At 33.3% G+C, this 18755-nt stretch overlaps 1 protein-coding gene across 2 annotated transcripts; it reads left to right on the top strand.

Annotated features, from left to right (window-relative positions):
• The first annotated feature begins 1117 nt into the window (after positions 1-1117).
• Positions 1118-17406, top strand: LOC146741304 (sodium-coupled neutral amino acid transporter 7-like). 2 transcript variants are annotated; one of them, XM_085499923.1, is made up of 8 exons: positions 1782-1904; positions 2563-2657; positions 3154-3352; positions 3932-4067; positions 10805-10955; positions 14823-15085; positions 16697-16896; positions 17170-17406. In XM_085499923.1, exons 2-8 carry the CDS (start codon positions 2586-2588, stop codon positions 17325-17327), a joined length of 1179 nt encoding a protein of 392 aa, XP_085356049.1. In that variant the 5' UTR covers positions 1782-1904; positions 2563-2585; the 3' UTR covers positions 17328-17406. The 2 variants fall into 2 exon arrangements, with proteins under 2 accessions (XP_085356048.1, XP_085356049.1); XM_085499922.1 differs by lacking the exon at positions 2563-2657 and having other exon boundaries at positions 1118-1904.
• The last annotated feature ends 1349 nt before the right edge of the window (positions 17407-18755 follow it).

Raw genomic sequence — 18755 nt, forward strand, 5'->3', positions numbered from 1 at the left:
CACGACATGGTGCAGTGATTGAGACTATATTGTGCACGACATGGTGCAGCGATTGGGACAGTTTTAAATTATACTGCCCATGTTATGGAATTGCTTTTATGTAAGATGCAATGTACAGCCATTTCGAGCATTAGCAAACTTCTTACTGAGTGAAATGTTATGCAAATTAGCAATTATCTCAGCTTCTTTTTAGTGCACATCCCAGAACTTTAAAAAAAATAGCTCCTAGACGCTTTGACTTTTTGTTTTGAAATTTTCACAAATGATTGACAATGTGTTTATCTTCAACACGCCGTCAGGGCATTGGTTTTTGTATTTGTCATTTGTGCCTGCAAGAAATTGATGATGAATATCATTTTTTACTAAAATGCACTGCATGGGACACAATCAGGAAAAAGTATCTTCCAAATGAGACACAACCCCCAAATTTGAATACTCTAGTACAACTATTAAGTTCCTCTAAAAGCCAAATCATTAACTCTTTGGCTCTATTTATTTATAAGTGTTTTTTAATCAAAGATCAAATGAGAATAACCTAATAAGCTTGTATGTATATATATATTAATATCCCCATCACATTATTATATAGGGCTTATATTATCTATTGACACACTCTTCATCTATATTTTCATACATATTTTGTAATGTAAATTTATTTCTTGTCAATAATTAATTTGCATGATTGTAATGGGCCGGAGGCCATTATACAATTAATACAATTATTAAATTATTAAAAAAAAAATTTAATATCTTCCAAGTAATTTACGTGTTACAATGAACCATGGAACTATAAATGAATGAACTAATGTTCATTGCACTTTAATAATAAATTTGTATTAACACTTACACACTTCTCGGAGGAAGTGGAAATGGTTACAAAGGTGAAATAACCAAAACACTGACTAAACTACTACTAATAACAACTGAAAACTGACTAAACTACTAATAATAACAACTGAAAACTGACTAAACTACTACTAATAACAACTGAAAACTGACTAAACTACTAATAATAACAACTGAAAACTGACTAAACTACTAATAATAACAACTGAAAACTAAATAAACTACTAATAATAACAACTGAAAACTAAATAAACTACTAATAATAACAACTGAAAACTAAATAAACTACTAATAATAACTGAAAACTAAATAAACTACTAATAATAACAACTGAAAACTAAATAAACTACTAATAATAACAACTGAAAACTAAATAAACTACTAATAATAATAACAACTGAAAACTAAATAAACTACTAATAATAACTGAAAACTAAATAAACTACTAATAATAACAACTGAAAACTAAATAAACTACTAATGATAACAACTGAAAACTAAATAAACTACTAATGATAACAACAGTCAGGTCAGTATAGGTAATAGGTCAGTAAAAAAATGTCCGAAGACGAAAGAACAAAACTGAAACAAGTGTACCGCATGTTGGCGCTAATCATGACCGGAAATGCCGTCAGTGTCACATGCCAGTCTTTGTTGTTGACAGGATTTATCCGCTCTGTCTTGATGTCATTAAACGAAAATATCGTCGAAGTGTTACGTGAATCGAGGTAACAGATGATTAAAGAAGGGAACAAAAAATGTCTATCCAAACGAACGTTCCGCGAGAAACATCTCCGCTGTTGACGGGGAATAAACTGACGCGGAGTCAGAGTTCGAGCTGGTTGGATTCCCCGAGTAGCCCATCTCATCCGCGCCAAGGTCGTATCATTGACGTGGAAATCAAAGATGAAAATACAACAAACAGTAACGATGGTCAGAATAGTTTACTAGGAGCGATATTTATCATAGTTAACGCTTGTCTTGGTGCCGGTGTTTTGAATTTCCCTTCCGCGTATAGTTCCGCGGGTGGTATATCGATCAGCGTTGCCCTTCAAGTGGTAAGTAAACTGCGCCCCTCCCCATGGCGGTGACAGGTCGGCCGAGAGTTCATGTACTGTCTAGCGAGTACGTCTCCAGACATAAATCTTGTTTGTAAATATTCAAGGGTGTCTCTTTTTGCTTCTTTCAAGTCATAGTTACCTGCTTTAAAATGTAAACAAAATGGTCGTGCTGTTAATAACAAAACATTTACATATTACTAGTATTAAGATGTTTCAAGCCATAAGAATACCAAAAATTAAAAAAATTTGGGTTATCGGTCCGAAATATAAAAAATGGTCTAAATTGTAATTTTTATACTGGTTTCTATTGTGAGAATTTTTATTCATATCTCAAAACTTTGCTTGGTGATATGGGATGAAAATGTTATACAATACAATAACACTTTATTATCACCGTAAAGAAATTACAATCTTTTTTTGGGCTCTGAGTAATAAAGTTAAATTAATAAACATGAACACAAATTAATTATAATAAGTATCAAAAAACAAAGAAAGTTACTGAATGTTTGCATTATCAATGTACAGTATTGGATTAGTGTTTTCAGTAAATGTTTATCTGATGCGTTGATGATTGTCTTGAATTTTTCTGTTTTGTCCATCTCATGTAAATTAGTAAATATTTTGTTAAATTCATCATAAAGAGTCTTTCTTTCAGAAGAGTAAGCTTTACAAGATGTAATGAAGTGGATTTCATCCTCTAATACATCGCATGTTTTGCGTAGTCTCTTGCTGAGTGGTGTTTTTGGACGAGTATGTCATCCTACTTCTTACTTACAGTTTTCCATTACACAAAATGTATAATACAACAGGCGGCTATCTCTTATAGTGCATTGTATCATAGACCTCTTTCTAAGGTCTATGATTGTATACATGTATATGTAGTAGTCAGTAACATGCTCAGTAGTGGAAAATTTGAATTTGGCTTAGACTGCCTCAAGATATTATCACAAAATATGGACACCAAAGTATGGATTATTATTGGCTCATCCCAAATCAATTTATCCCACAAGTTTATTCGTTCAAAGTTAATTTGTCAGATTTAAGGTTAGCCCCTAACTAACTCACGCAAAAAGTATGCACACAAAATCCAAACAACAAACTGTTCAATGTACTCAGGAGACTCTGGCCATACTTAATATGTTACAGTCACTTTTATAATACTTTCTGGTGGTCTTCAAAACATTGACATACAGATTAGGTTTTAGAGGGCTAATTGTCAGATATGTTAATTAATTTGATTTCACAGATACTGGTATTATTTGCAGCGCTAGCATTGCTGGTATTAGCATTTTGTGCGGATATTCATGGGTCTACAACATATGAAAATTCAGTGGCATCATTATGTGGGCCAAAGATCTTATTAGCTTGCCAGGCAACTGTTATACTTTATTCATTTGGTGCTTGTATCACTTATATGATTATTGTGGCAGACCAGACTGATAAGGGTGAGTATCTGTGAAAGTGACGCACAGTTTGAAATGATTACTGTTTTATGTGTCTCGTTATACATACTTGATGTGAAGGTTTGGTGGTTGTTGTTAGACAAATGAAAAACTTCTATGTGGTTCTGATGTGAAAATTTACCAATTGTGAAAAAATGTAAATCACAAAGAAACATACAAAAATAAAAATAGATCTGATTCTGCTCAGTGTGTGTGTGTGGCAGTTTCAAGGATTTTTTATTTTAAACAAATTAAAAAAACGAGGACATTGAGTCTGCTGTTGGTGGTGCTATATCTTGTTCGTGCATGTGCAGATTGACTTTCATAAAAAAAATAACAATCGCATCACCATATCGTTTTTTAAAGAAACTTTAAAACAGGAACAAATCTCTGTGTTTTGGCCTTTCATGTAGCTCTACATGATCTTGTACATAATCTCAAATTATTTAAAGTGGGGGAGTCGTCACCTGTATGTGTTATTATTTATACACAGACATCGACCCTTGAGCCTTTGCGTTTTTAGCATGCATTGTTATCAACACTTATGACTCAATTCCCATTAAATCATTGTTTTTTTTACAGTGATGGAATTCATTGCTGGTTCTCATTACTCTCAGAACTGGTATACCAATAGGAAATTTACATTGACTTTGGTTTCATTTATTTTAATACTGCCATTGTGCTTTCCAAAAAAAATTGAATTTCTCAAATATTCAAGGTGAGTTGAATGTCAATTTATTCGCTAACATCTGTGAAAATATACTTTTTTGCAAATTCATGTTTGTTGAGTGGAGCGTATCATATTAGTAATTGTCCCTCTGGCACCCATCGGCATTCGTGTCAAATTTAAAATTTTTCTTCTTGAAAACTACAAGTCTGATTGCTTTGATACTTGGTGTATATATACCTTGGGCAGACCTCTCTTAGATTTGTACATTTTGTGATGATATCTTAAATTCTCTACAGTGTTCTTCCAAAAAACTTGCATACAGAGTCAGCCAATTTACGTAACAATATAATATGTTAATGACTGTTATATTTATTGTTGTGCTAAATTTAACAGTTAGGAATCCCTACTCTATAATGCCCTGTGGAGAACCCTGCTCTAATTTTGATGAATATTGGTGTTATAAAGTATTTTTAATTTTCTAACTTTGATTAATATTTTAGTGATATTTTCCACTTCTGATTGCTTTGATACTGTACATATAGGTACTACATGTGGACCTCTCTCAGATTTGTTCATTTCGTGATGATGTCTTCAATTCTCTAATTGAAATGTGCATTGCTAACAGCGAAGCTATCTCAGCCAAGAGGCTTCTTGTTTTTAACTTCAATGCGCTATAGTTTTTGGACAAATTATACCGGGGTAATATGTTTTTCATCAAAAAATAAAACTCACACAAAAAATCACTAGAGAACTCTGCATATTTATTATTTTTTGTTAAATATAACATCATTATACATAAGTATAGAAAAATAAGGTATTTAATGAATTGTGTTACATTAATTGAAACAAACTGTTGACATAATAATAATAATGATTTCTGATTTCAAATATTTTGTATAAGTATTCACCAACTTGTTTTATTGCTGGGAAAGGATTGACCAGCTTTGTTATTAGTCCAAGAAAATTGTTCAGCTTGGAATGTGTCTGAATCCCTCATTAGTATGCAAGAATGTAGGAATGTACCAAGAAAATTGTTTTTCTGGAGTGAATTGTAGTGTATTTTACTTATGAAAGGTCAAAAAGTGTATGGAGATTTTATGAAAATGTGTGGATGTTAACAGAATGATGTTGTGTGGTCACAGTTGCGCAATAAATGATGGACTTACATGTATTTTGGGCGTAGCTATAAAATGTGTCACCAAAGTGCCACTAGAAAATAAGTATTGTGTAATTTGTAGTGAGAATGTATTCAAATAGATTTATGTTTATGAATCTTGTTTCTTTTCAAAGTGTATTTATATAATAAAAATTGTTTTTAAAAATGTTTTTTTATCCATCACTCGAATTATGTGTTACGAATTTCTGATAGTTTAGGCTCTGTGTTCTTGTGAACGGGAAGACATTAAACTGTTGTACAGTGGAGTTCGATAAAAGCGAACGTATTTCGAAAGTTGTGAAATAATGGTACTGTTTTGGCATTATATGACTTGCAGTTCCCTTTTGATGGATTTTATGTGACTGGCCACGTTATCGAACTGTATTATTATGTAAATCTGCCCGTGAAAATCTGCAAGCAAAGTTTAAATTGCCATTTTCACGCTGCATACAGCGTGGAGTCGTCATGTATGCACAATTGTTCATCTCGTGTTCCCCGGTGCATTTAAAAATCTCTTTTGAATTCCCAATTTTCGAGTTCTTAATGGCAGCTAATTTACATATGCATTTCAAGGTTTCGTGCGGGGGGGGGGGGGTACTCCCGGTGGGGTTGTTTTTTGCTGTTCACAGAGGCGTAACAATGGAAAATTTGCATTTGAATTACGTCAGTTTCTACAAGAACGAGGAATAACTTGTTGTAATACACAAAAGGCCAAGCTGATTGAACTCGTGAAACTTGCAAATGAGTTAAAAGTTCGCCCTTTAGAGCCTGACGATCGCAAAACCTCGAGCAAGCGTCGCCGTACAGTTCAGGACAAGAAATCTACCCTGACATTAGAAGATCCGTATACTATCAAAACTTGGGAGAAAAACCTCCATTACATGCCATCATTCGAAACTGCAGATATACTTGCTTATTTAATACATCGATGTGACTGGACACTGTCCAGGTTAAAAGAATATCAATGTGACAATGGTTTTCTTCTGTACAAAAATGGACATTTTGTTTACCGGGCCGTCGAGCTTCACCATGTTAAAGAAACTGAAGTTATTTACATCATGGCTGAGTGTGTTCGAGAAACATCCCCAAAAGAAAAACAAGTTCAGAAATAATTTCCGTTGGCTGTAATTGCATTGCATAAGTCAGTTTTTTTATTAAGAACTAGACGCAACTACAAGCGTCACCATGACATATGTTACATTTCCGCTTCTTGTCGACGTGACTTGAAATAAATGTTAATAATAATTACTTTAATGATTGTAACTAAAAATAATTTCCATTGAAAATATAATAGAGAACATGGTTCATGCAAACACTGTGTGGTGCTGCTATTCAGTATCTAGGATTTCGACTCATGCCACAAAGATCGCGCAACACAGGTCGGCACAGATATTGCTATATATGGGACAAGCTGAGAAAGGAATCCATCCCCTGCAAATTGATAATATCGATATAAGACGAAATAAATCGCGTCCAGCCAACATTGTCATCTCACAACCCAGGAAGAAAATCATGCCATGAAAACAACGAAGATTTAATCAAAGCTATTTACGATATTTCCTCTGTGAACTCATGCTACAACCACATGTTGGATCCAATGTTAAACTCAGTAACAGAACCATCAACAATTTCGGATTTAGGGAATAAAAATTAAAATCTTCAAGCGCTACTAATTTTATACAGTACATGGCAAATGAACTCACTGTGTCCGACATTGAACTAATGACATCACTTTCACTAAATGAACGAAACTCGCCGCATTGGTTTAAATATCGACATGGTGCTTCATATGCGGGAAACTAATAATTCAGACAACCTCATCGTGCAAACAATACTAAGTACTTGCAATCAGCAAGTGCAGTCTCCGCACCTAGATTTTGGCATTGAGAATGAACCTGTCGCACGCCAGTTATATTTTGAGAAGTACCAGACGAGACATAAAAACGCCGACATTAAAGATTCAGTTACGCTGAAAAGCACCGGATATTTTGTCATATTTTTTTTATGGGACTGGAAGAACAGCCAGGAACATTGCAATACCAATTTACCATTGTGATTACTGTGTCCTCGAAAGTAAGCCAGGAAATTCACTTTGTGTGCGTCAGCAAGTAAACGCTGAAGCTGTGGTTATTTTAACCCCACTCAGAGCCGTGACAGTTGTCATCCGGGTACTTTGATAACCCTCTAGCGGCTTTCTAGCAAAAACCGGGAACTCGAAAATTGCGAATTTGGAGGACTTTGTGTGATTGACCGTGGTGTTTGTAAACTTTAGTCGAACTGTAGTTGTGTGTATTAAATTACGTTTGTGTCTCAACGAAGACTGAAAAGTAATTTCCATTTACTGTAAAATTACTCATTTTTACTGGGTTTAAAATTCACTGATTTTCCATTTCAGGCATATTCAGTGGGTTTTAAATTCACGGTTTCGTCATTTAGATAATGTGTTCTATGCTAAATTTTACATATTCACTGGGTTTTAATTAGCGCATTTTCCAGTCAGCGAAATAAGCTAAATTAAAACCCAGTGAATAATTATCCCCTTTACAGTACTTCGTCTGTCATAAATCAACTGTATTAGCTTCCTTCGAACTTCCTATTGCCATCGGGATTATGTCTACTACACTCTGTGGTGTAGTTTGTATCGATCTTCTTGTATGAATCGGGATGGTCTCGTCACGTAATTTCTTACCTTGTTCTTGACCGCAGTACGCTTGGCTATGAACTTCCACCTACCCACGCTTATGGGAATAGTGCATCGTGGGTATTGCTGCATTGATCGAGGTGAAACAAACTTGGCTGCCGTAATGCCTGTTGTTCAAATACATCACTCGTGTTTCTCTTCCTGTCTTAGAGTTCTCTGTTTTCTTTGATTTTTTTTTATTTCAATTAAGCAGCGATTTGGCTGTGGCCATGCATTTAGTCATTGTCAACTGTTTTTCTCGAATTAGTTGATTGTCATAGTAACATACGCTAAATACAATTAAACGTCCGGAGTTGAACAGTAGTCATTTCTAACATGATTATTTAATTTAGTTTAATTCCTTCAGTTAAAAATAGAGTTTCCAAAATAAATAAATAATAATACGTACCCTCATGTATACTTCAAGTTTTCACTAAAACAAAGTCAAGTCAACGTTTTTGAAATTGTTTTTCTGCCTTTTCGCCAATCCATTGCTCCAAAACACACCTTTAAATACTCTTATTATCCCAGCATCGAGATGGCTCTGCCAACTCTTGTTATTACATCTTTTGAATATATTTAAAGATCTGGTCATCACTTTTCAATTCTTCTGGAATATTGATATTATTCAATAACTTTTTGTTTGGTATTTAAGACATTCCATGAAGAAATGTTCTTCATTTTGTTCTGGGAACAACATTGCCTACAAATTCTGTCTTCTAAAGGTATTTTGGGTTGGGTTGGGTTGGTACCCTTCTCAATTTCTAATACATGACTGCGTATTCTGAAACAAGTCATTATGATTTTATGTTTCAGATTATATACGAGCAAATATGGTTCAAAAGTGTACAAGCTAGTCTTTAAACTTTATATACGTTCTTAGTTTTCTATTATCATTTGTTACACTCAACTTCCAGAACTCTACATACCTTTGTCAGATGTTTTTTCGTACGTTTTTTATTTTACTGTGTGGTAATTTTTGAGGTATGACAGACGAGGACAAGTTTGTAATATTTTCGGAGACCATGTTTTTTACTGATGTAAACCAATATAAAGTTTGTTGTTTTTGTTCTTCAAAGGCTTGTTTTGTAATATGACTGTCTGGTAAGGCACTAATACGATACCAGTATTTAATTAGATTTTCCTGAATATCTATAAGTAATGGGAATTTACCAAGTTCAACTCTGCATGCTGCAGTTGAGGAGAATTTACTCACACCTAGTATTTGTTTGCAGAATTTCAAATGTAACTGTTCAATTGGTGTTTTGTCCCATCTATTATTGTCTAGTATGTCATAAGAGTTACTCATGTGTTAATATTGACTTGTAGCAAATGCACAAATCTGAAGTACAATACTACTAATACATTGAGCATTATAGAACTTGTATACAACCAAATGTGATATTAATTAACAAGAACCCGTTTGTGTGTGTGTGTCTGTCTGTGTGTGTGTGTGTGTGTGGGGGGGGGGGTGGATGGGTGGGTGGGTGTGTCTGTGTGTGTGGGTGTGTATGGGTGTGTGTCCGTGTGCATGTCCGTGTGTGTCCGTCTGTTCCACTGATATCTCAAGAACCATACATTGTTTTTGATGAAACTTGATACATAGATGCTCTGGACTAATGCACAGATTTGATTAGGTTTTGTTAGAAACCCATGAATATTAATTACCTAATTTACATGATAATTAGCTAATTTTTAGCTGTTCCATGACTCTTCCACTGATATCTAAAGAATCACTCATTGGATTTTGATGAAACTTGGTACATAGATGCTCTGGACTGATGCACAGATTTTATCAGTTTTGGGTAATAATCTGTGCATAATAATTACCTAATTTGCATGATAATTAGCTAATTTTTAGCTGTTCCACGACTGCTCCACTAATATCTAAAGAACCACTCATTGGATTTTGATGAAACTTGGTACATAGATGCTCTGAACTAATGCACAGATTTGATTGATTAGTTTTGGGTATAAATCCGGGCATATTAATTGCATAATGATTGGTCAATTATCGACTATTCCACTAAAACTTCAGGTACAAATCATCACATTTCAATGAAACTTGGTACCTAGATGTCATAGGACATTGCACAGACCTGGTAGTTTTTAGGGTAATATCAGTAAATATTAATTACCTAATTTGCATAATTAATAATTTTCAGTGTTTGATATTTCAAGTAGTAAGCATTACATTTCAATGAAACTTGTACATAGATCCTCTAGGACTAGCAAAGACCTGATTAGTTTCGGGGTAAATATTTCTGCATATTAATTACCTAATTTGCATAATTATCAGCTTTTCCACTGATATCTCGAGTACTAATCATCACATTTCAATGAATCTAAACTATGAAGAAAGCCAATTAGTTTTCTGTATATATTTACGCATATTAATCACCATAGATAATCTGTTACATTGCGCAGACCTTATCAGTTTTACGCCCAAATCTGTTCATTTTAATTTACTGATTTGCATAATTAGTTTTCAGTATATATTTAATATGCATATTAATCACCATAGATAATCTGTTACATTGCGCAGACCTTATCAGTGTTACACTCAAATCTGTTCATTTTAATTTACTGATTTGCATAATTAGTTTTCAGTATATATTTATGCATATTAATCACCATAGATGATCTGTTACATTGCGCAGACCTTATCAGTTTTACACTCAAATCTGTTCATTTTAATTTACTGATTTGCATAATTAGTTTTCAGTATATATTTATGCATATTAATCACCATAGATGATCTGTTACATTGCCCAGACCTTATCAGTTTTACACTCAAATCTGTTCATTTTAATTTACTGATTTGCATAATTAGTTTTCAGCTTTTTCATCAATATCTCAAGTACAAGTAATTTCCAATTAATTTTTACTGAGTCTCCAATACTTTTGACACCCAGGAGTTCTTTCTAAGCTTTCTTTGATTTATTTTAGCATTTTAGGTGTGCTCGCAACTTTCTATGTTGTGGTTGTTGTTATTATTAAGTATTACATCAATGAACGGCGTGCTGTTCCTATAAGCCATATACCACAGTCGTGGATTGATGTATTTATTGCGGTACCGGCCATCTGCTTTGGCTTTCAGGTAAACTATGTATTAACTGTCCAGCTTTGAAAGTTACATCTTGAAAGTATTGTCTCGGTCAGATAGGATATCCAATTAACAACCAGAACTAACTATAAGTTTAGATTAGAATTTAATAGTTAATTATTAATCAGCCCCCCCCCCCCGGTCCCTCCCCTAAATCAATTTTGGATAGTATGTCACAGGTTTGAAGTATGAAGCAGATGTCCCAAAGATTCTTAAAATTAATATGCCATTATTTTGGACCAACGTAATTTCTCATCAGCTAACAAGTTTTGATCCAAATTTTCTTTGAAATATGGAAACAATTCTGTGGTTTTATTTAGGCATTAGCAATCAAAGGTGTCAGAATGGCCATTCAATAGATGCACACAGTGGAGCTATTATAGCCACTGATTTCATTTTTTACAAATCACTTGATTAATTCCTTATTAACATATATTTCAAGTATAGAGTTTTTAGATCAATAAATTTCATAATGAAGAATTATCTGTATTATGTAGTATTTGTTGCTCCTTCATACAAATTTGAATATGCGTACTGTATAAAGTATTTGCTTTGATAAAAGCACATACATCACAATTTGAAGCGCACATAAAATGTAATTTATTATATGCAGAATCATTTAATATCAGTTTTTGACTCCCATGTGCGAAGCACAAAATGGGAGTCTTTGCAGTTAGTGTGTCTGTATGTGTGTATGTGTGTATGTGTGTGTGTATGTGTGTATGTGTGTCCGACTGTTCCACTGCTATCTCAAGAACCATACATCGGTTTTTGATGAAACTTGGTGCATAGATGCTCTGGGCCAATGCGCAGATTTGATTAGGTTTTGGTAAAAATCCATGCTCGTTAATTACCTAATTTGCATGATAATTAGCTAATTTTTAGCTGTTCTATGACTGTTCCACTGATATCTAAAGAACCACTCATTGGATTTTGATGAAACTTGGTACATAGATGCTCTGAACATATGCGCAGATTTGATTAATTTTTGGTAAAAATCTGTGCATATTAATTACCTAATTTGCATGATAATTAGCTATTTTTTAGTGGTTCCATGACTGTTCCACTGATATCTAAACAACCACTCATTGGATTTTGATGAAACTTGGTACATAGATGCTCTGAACTAATGCTAGGTTTTGATTAGTTTTTGGTAATAATCCGTGGATACTAATTACCTAATTTGCATAATGATTAGTAAATTTTCGGTTTTTCCACTGATATCTCAAGTACTAATCATCACATTTCAATGAAACTTGGTACATAGATGTCATACGACACTGCACAGACCTGATAGTTTTTATGGTAATATCAGTACATATTAATTACCTAATTTGCATAATTAATTAATTTTCAGCATTTGATATAAGTAGTTAGCATTACATTTCAATGAAACTTGGTACTTACATACTCAAGGACTATGCAGAGATTGATTGTTTTCGATAAATATTTGTGCATATTAATCACCTAATTTGCATAATTAGTTAATTTTCAGCTTTTCCATGGGTATCTCAAGTACTAATCATCGCATTTCAATGAAACTTGGTACATAGATTCTTTAGGACTATGCAGAGACCTGATTAGTCTTAGGGTAAATAATTGTGCATATTAATTACCTAATTTGCATAATTAATTTTCAGCTTTTCTACTGATATCTAAAGTACTAATCATCACATTTCAATGAATCTAGAATTATGCAGACCCAATTAGTTTCCGGTAAATATTTGTGCATATTAATCACCTAATTTGCATAATTAACCAACTTTCACACTGATATCTCAGGTACTATACATCACATATCAATGAATGTACATGGATGCTGTAGGACAATAGACAGACCTGAATAATTGTGGGTTACAATCTGTACATATTAATTACCTAATTTGCATAATTAACCAATTTTAAGCTTTCACACTGATATCTAAAGTACCGTAAAAACTCCAAAATTTCGACCGGTTTTAAATAATTGGTGTTAGAAATGTGACGTGTTTTTAGAGTCAAAATTAAGGTGCATTTTCGGACGGTCGAATTTTTCAGAATAGAAATCAGCAAATGAAAAAATGGGGATGATAGACAGTGTGCTTCATTAGTTTTTAAAAAATGCAATGTCCGTCAATTGACGTAAACTTCCTCATGTTTCACGGTAAAAGCAAAGGTCGTGGCCGAGTTGTAACTCAAAATCTAAACAAAGTCATCAATCAGTGAGTATTATGACAAGCAAAACAAAACATCAAGACGCGGAGAAGAGGTCAGCACAAAACTAATAGTTTAAAAGACAAAGCTGTCTCGCACTACCTAGGAAAACTTGCGAATGTTCGAAGTACAGGTACCCATTGGACAAAAGATACATGGAAGTTTAGCAAACTATCTCCCCGACCCAGTGCAATGTATCCGGTTAGAATCAAAGCTCGCGTGTCCCTTATTTGAGGGACCAAATTCTGCCGTAAATTCGCCCTTGGAATAAAAAATAAAATGGGATTTAAGAAAATAAAATGGGACTTTTAAGGTGTATTTTGGCGTCATTTTTCGGACATTTCAATCAATCCTGCCGGCTAAAATAGAGCAAGTTTTACCGTAGTCATTGACGTCTGTCTATTCAAGAGTACACGTGTATGATTTTTATCGTGACTAGCGTGAGCGGGTAAGCTTCCTTTCGAGAATGAGCTGTTATCACTGTGAACAATGTTAAATTATTCTTCAGATGACCAGTTTATTTTTTAAAAACAACTAATTTTTTTATTTAAAAAAAATCATGCCGTTTTCGCATCAAAATCCAAGCCAAAATATCGTACTACAACATCAATCTCTTCCGCATTGCGTTCAATAACATTAACATATTTAAATAAGCTATGGTAATTTGAACACGTTGGCATCATCCAGCTTTTTGATTGGTTAATTAGCGATTTGACCTAAGAGAACATGGCGGATATCCTACAGCATCAAACGTTTATACGAGACCGGAATCATTCGCTTACGATGAAACTAAGTTGACTTTTATTTGTATTTCATAACCATTCAACAAATTTATTTTGTGTACATTATTATAATCACTACTGAGTACAGTAATAATCAACAATTCAGAAACGCAGCATGCCGAGATTTTTGTGTTTGTTTTTATTTGAAACTTCGTTTATTTAGAATATATTTTCGTTACCAATAAAATAAAAATCTCTCAGTCAATCAGAAACCCGGATTCATGCCTTCGAGGAAGGTCCCGTTTGAACGCTCACATCGGTTTTTTTTTCGTTTGGGGGAAAACTAAAACTGGTCGCAATTTTCGAATAAGAATGAGTCGGCAATTTTTAGTGGAGTCGAAAATTTGAGGTAAATAAAACACCGAAACCCGGCAAATAAATAGGCGTTCGAATTTTTAGAGGGGTCGAAATTTTGGAGTTTTCACGGTACTAATTATTCCATTTCAATGAAACTTAGTACAAAGATGCTCTAGGACAATGTACAAACCTAATTAGTTTGGGGTAAAAATCTGTTCATATTAATTCCCTAATAAGCATAATAATTCATAATTTTTTGGTTCTAATCACATTTCAATTAAACTTGGAGACGTAGATTTTCTGTTACATTGCACAGACCTCATTAGTTTTACACTCAAATCTGGTCATATTAATTTTCTGATTTGCATAATTAGTTTTCAGCTAAGTAATTTCGAATTATATTTAATGTGTCTCCAATACTCTCAGCACATGGGAGTTCTTTCTAAGCATTCTTTGATTTTCTATCTTAGAATCACCTCAGTCATTTTCTATGAGTACTGCTTGGCTCAGAGCAAATGTATGGTATAGTTCAGTTTTAGACGTTTTGTAAAATGTCAACTTTTATTGATTGATTTCTTCTATTCTTTAGTGTCATTTATGTGCAGTTCCGGTCTATGCAAGTTTACAACAGCGATCTGTCAAGCATTTCTCTAAAGTAGTTGCAGCAGCCATGATGATCAATTTTACAGTGTATTTATTAACTGGTATCTATGGTTACCTGACATTTGGTGATAATGTAGAGAGTGACATCTTGTTGTCATACAGTGCCACAGATATAGCAATCACTATAGCCAGAATAATGATCATGGCGTCGGTACTGACCTCATATCCAATACTGAGTTTTGTGGGAAGGTAAATCTAATATATTACTGTTGGAAAGAATTATGGGGGAAGTGCACATTGTATTTTTATACATATAATTATTCAATTGAAAAACTTATTCCGGTACAAGTGTGTGTAAATCCCATCATCTTTGTTTTGGGTCACATGTACCTGTATTGTAGATGGACTTTTATTAGACTAATAACAGTAATATTTTTACAACTATTCATAGTGCCATCCTGGGTCCAATTTGGTTAATGCTTATATCCTTAATGATTGGAGATCATATTTATGTGTTCATAAATTCTATATGCAACAGCCAAATCCTGTATTGATGGATTCCAAGATATGACAAATTATGAAAAATTCATACAAATAATGAGTAATAAGAACACTTCACTAATCAAAGAAACCATAAAGTACATTGAACAGTGTTACAACATAAGGAATACATTATAAACTACATATGCCATATTTTTACATATTGTAAATTGTCTTACCTTTACTATTCATGGATAGTTTTATGACCGCTCAACAATGTAAAAACTTTAAATTATTAACTTGTTAACCAAACAAGAAATGTCACATTATCTTTACAGTAATAATAAAGAATTCTATTCTATTCATTAATTATTAATTCTTTTACTGTTAATATACAGTTGATAGATGATCTCCAATGAATGGCTAAATTTATTGAAGTCTTGATCAATACAACACAAGTTTAATAAATCCAATATCCCACAATTGTAAATTGGAGATCATATTTATCACATTTCGCAGCTTTTTATCACCATAGAGCCATCAAAATGATAAAGCGTCTGGTGTCCCATGTCTCATTTTACAGTATTTGTAACATTTCTTTTTTACTTTAAATGTAATTGTATCAGTGGTATGGTAATTACACACCTCATGAGAATTTGACAATAGTTACATCAGAAAAATGAATCCCTGTGCACAGCTTAAGTTGTGTTTGTGAGAAATAGAAATGATGAATACCAAATTGCGACTGTAATAATACAAGAACTCACCTTGGTGAATATCTGAAGCTCTTAATATATAGCAGAAATATATTTCAAACAATTATTTATAAACCATTAAATGAATTGTTTTGGCAACTTTGGAGATCAAATTTGGTGTAGCAATAGCTCATTGAATATCGGGAATGAAATTTTGAGAATATCTAATGGGTTGTATTACATGAAACATGCACGATAAATGGAATAACTACATATAAGAGTCATCTCTACATTAATGTAGATGTTTTAATATTTAGTTGTGATGTAACCTGACAATTTATTACTGCCTCACACATGGCCATCTGAACAATGTAATATTTTACACACATTTTGTACATTGAAACAAGCTGCATCATGACAACTGCCAGTATTAAGTTTAATTATTAATAATCTTGATTCAGACAAGCACGAGAAAAAAACATATTAGAGTTTGTGCCGTAATGACCTGTATTTTGAAATATTTTACTTATATATAAATAAATGACTGAGTGAGTGAGTTTTGGGTGGTTAGTCATGACACATCAAAATACTGTAGTTAGATTTCAAAAAAATCAAGATCTGTTTTGAATAATGTACAAAGTAATAAATCTATGCAATCAACGGAATTATTTTTATTTCTATACAGGGCAGCAATAATGGGTACACTTTCATCCATCGGTGGAAATTGGTTATACATACTTCATTATAGGGAGAGACTATTTCGAATTGTGGAGACGCTGATTTGGTTTATTGCGTCATTATCAGCTGCGTTATTTATTCCCAACATCGGGATGGTGATCTCGGTGATTGGGTCGTTGGCTGGTACATTCATACTCCTCTACCCAGGTCAGTAGAATATTATTCTGGTCATAACTACGTATACACAGATATATAATGAATGATAGTCAAAACAAATTCTGCTAGTTAGGTTCTGATAAATATTCCAATCTTGGAAGAGAAACCAATTGGAAATGGTGGTTTTATTGAGTACTTTATTCTGGTAACTGCTGTGGAAAAATTGTCTAAGTTTGTTTCCCGAAATTGTCGACAAAATTCACCTAACCCACCTCCATAGAGTACAGATTATTATAATTTTTTATTTTCTGTTGTTTTTTTCAGGGCTATGTTTATTCCAGGCCGGGTTACTGAAAGTGACTAGCAGTAAACATACAAACAGGGCTCTCACTTTTACAGGGTTTATTTTTATAGTTTTAGGAACTTTTTTATTTGGTGAAAGTTTAACGATGTCACTAATGAACAACATTAAAGGCACCTAGTCTTCTATGTTCTGAAGCACTCCAGTCGTACAGTGAACAATCAAACAAACAACAATTAAACATTTTTATACAAATTGTATACATGACTTTAATAGGACTATATTGTGCACGACATGGTGCAGTGATTGGGACTATATTGTGCACGACATGGTGCAGTGATTGGGACTATATTGTGCACGACATGGTGCAGTGATTGGGACTATATTGTGCATGACATGGTGCAGTGATTGGGACTATATTGTGCACGACATGGTGCAGAGATTGGGACTATATTGTGCATGACATGGTGCAGTGATTGAGACTATATTGTGCACGACATGGTGCAGTGATTGAGACTATATTGTGCACGACATGGTGCAGCGATTGGGACAGTTTTAAATTATACTGCCCATGTTATGGAATTGCTTTTATGTAAGATGCAATGTACAGCCATTTCGAGCATTAGCAAACTTCTTACTGAGTGAAATGTTATGCAAATTAGCAATTATCTCAGCTTCTTTTTAGTGCACATCCCAGAACTTTAAAAAAAATAGCTCCTAGACGCTTTGACTTTTTGTTTTGAAATTTTCACAAATGATTGACAATGTGTTTATCTTCAACACGCCGTCAGGGCATTGGTTTTTGTATTTGTCATTTGTGCCTGCAAGAAATTGATGATGAATATCATTTTTTACTAAAATGCACTGCATGGGACACAATCAGGAAAAAGTATCTTCCAAATGAGACACAACCCCCAAATTTGAATACTCTAGTACAACTATTAAGTTCCTCTAAAAGCCAAATCATTAACTCTTTGGCTCTATTTATTTATAAGTGTTTTTTAATCAAAGATCAAATGAGAATAACCTAATAAGCTTGTATGTATATATATATTAATATCCCCATCACATTATTATATAGGGCTTATATTATCTATTGACACACTCTTCATCTATATTTTCATACATATTTTGTAATGTAAATTTATTTCTTGTCAATAATTAATTTGCATGATTGTAATGGGCCGGAGGCCATTATACAATTAATACAATTATTAAATTATTAAAAAAAAAATTTAATATCTTCCAAGTAATTTACGTGTTACAATGAACCATGGAACTATAAATGAATGAACTAATGTTCATTGCACTTTAATAATAAATTTGTATTAACACTTACACACTTCTCGGAGGAAGTGGAAATGGTTACAAAGGTGAAATAACCAAAACACTGACTAAACTACTACTAATAACAACTGAAAACTGACTAAACTACTAATAATAACAACTGAAAACTGACTAAACTACTACTAATAACAACTGAAAACTGACTAAACTACTAATAATAACAACTGAAAACTGACTAAACTACTAATAATAACAACTGAAAACTAAATAAACTACTAATAATAACAACTGAAAACTAAATAAACTACTAATAATAACAACT

The sequence above is a fragment of the Saccoglossus kowalevskii genome, chromosome 6, assembly GCF_978046115.1.
Source record: "Saccoglossus kowalevskii chromosome 6, keSacKowa6.1, whole genome shotgun sequence".
Classification (NCBI taxonomy): domain Eukaryota; kingdom Metazoa; phylum Hemichordata; class Enteropneusta; family Harrimaniidae; genus Saccoglossus; species Saccoglossus kowalevskii.

What these genes read in the sequence shown, in the direction of transcription:
- LOC146741304 (XM_085499922.1), top strand. Translation starts at nt 1,605, where the DNA reads ATGTCTATCCAAACGAACGTTCCGCGAGAAACATCTCCGCTGTTGACG. An exon ending in TCAGCGTTGCCCTTCAAGTG is followed by an intron (nt 1,905 to 3,153) that starts GTAAGTAAACTG and finishes TTGATTTCACAG; the next exon opens with ATACTGGTATTATTTGCAGC. An exon ending in GAATTTCTCAAATATTCAAG is followed by an intron (nt 4,068 to 10,804) that starts GTGAGTTGAATG and finishes GATTTATTTTAG; the next exon opens with CATTTTAGGTGTGCTCGCAA.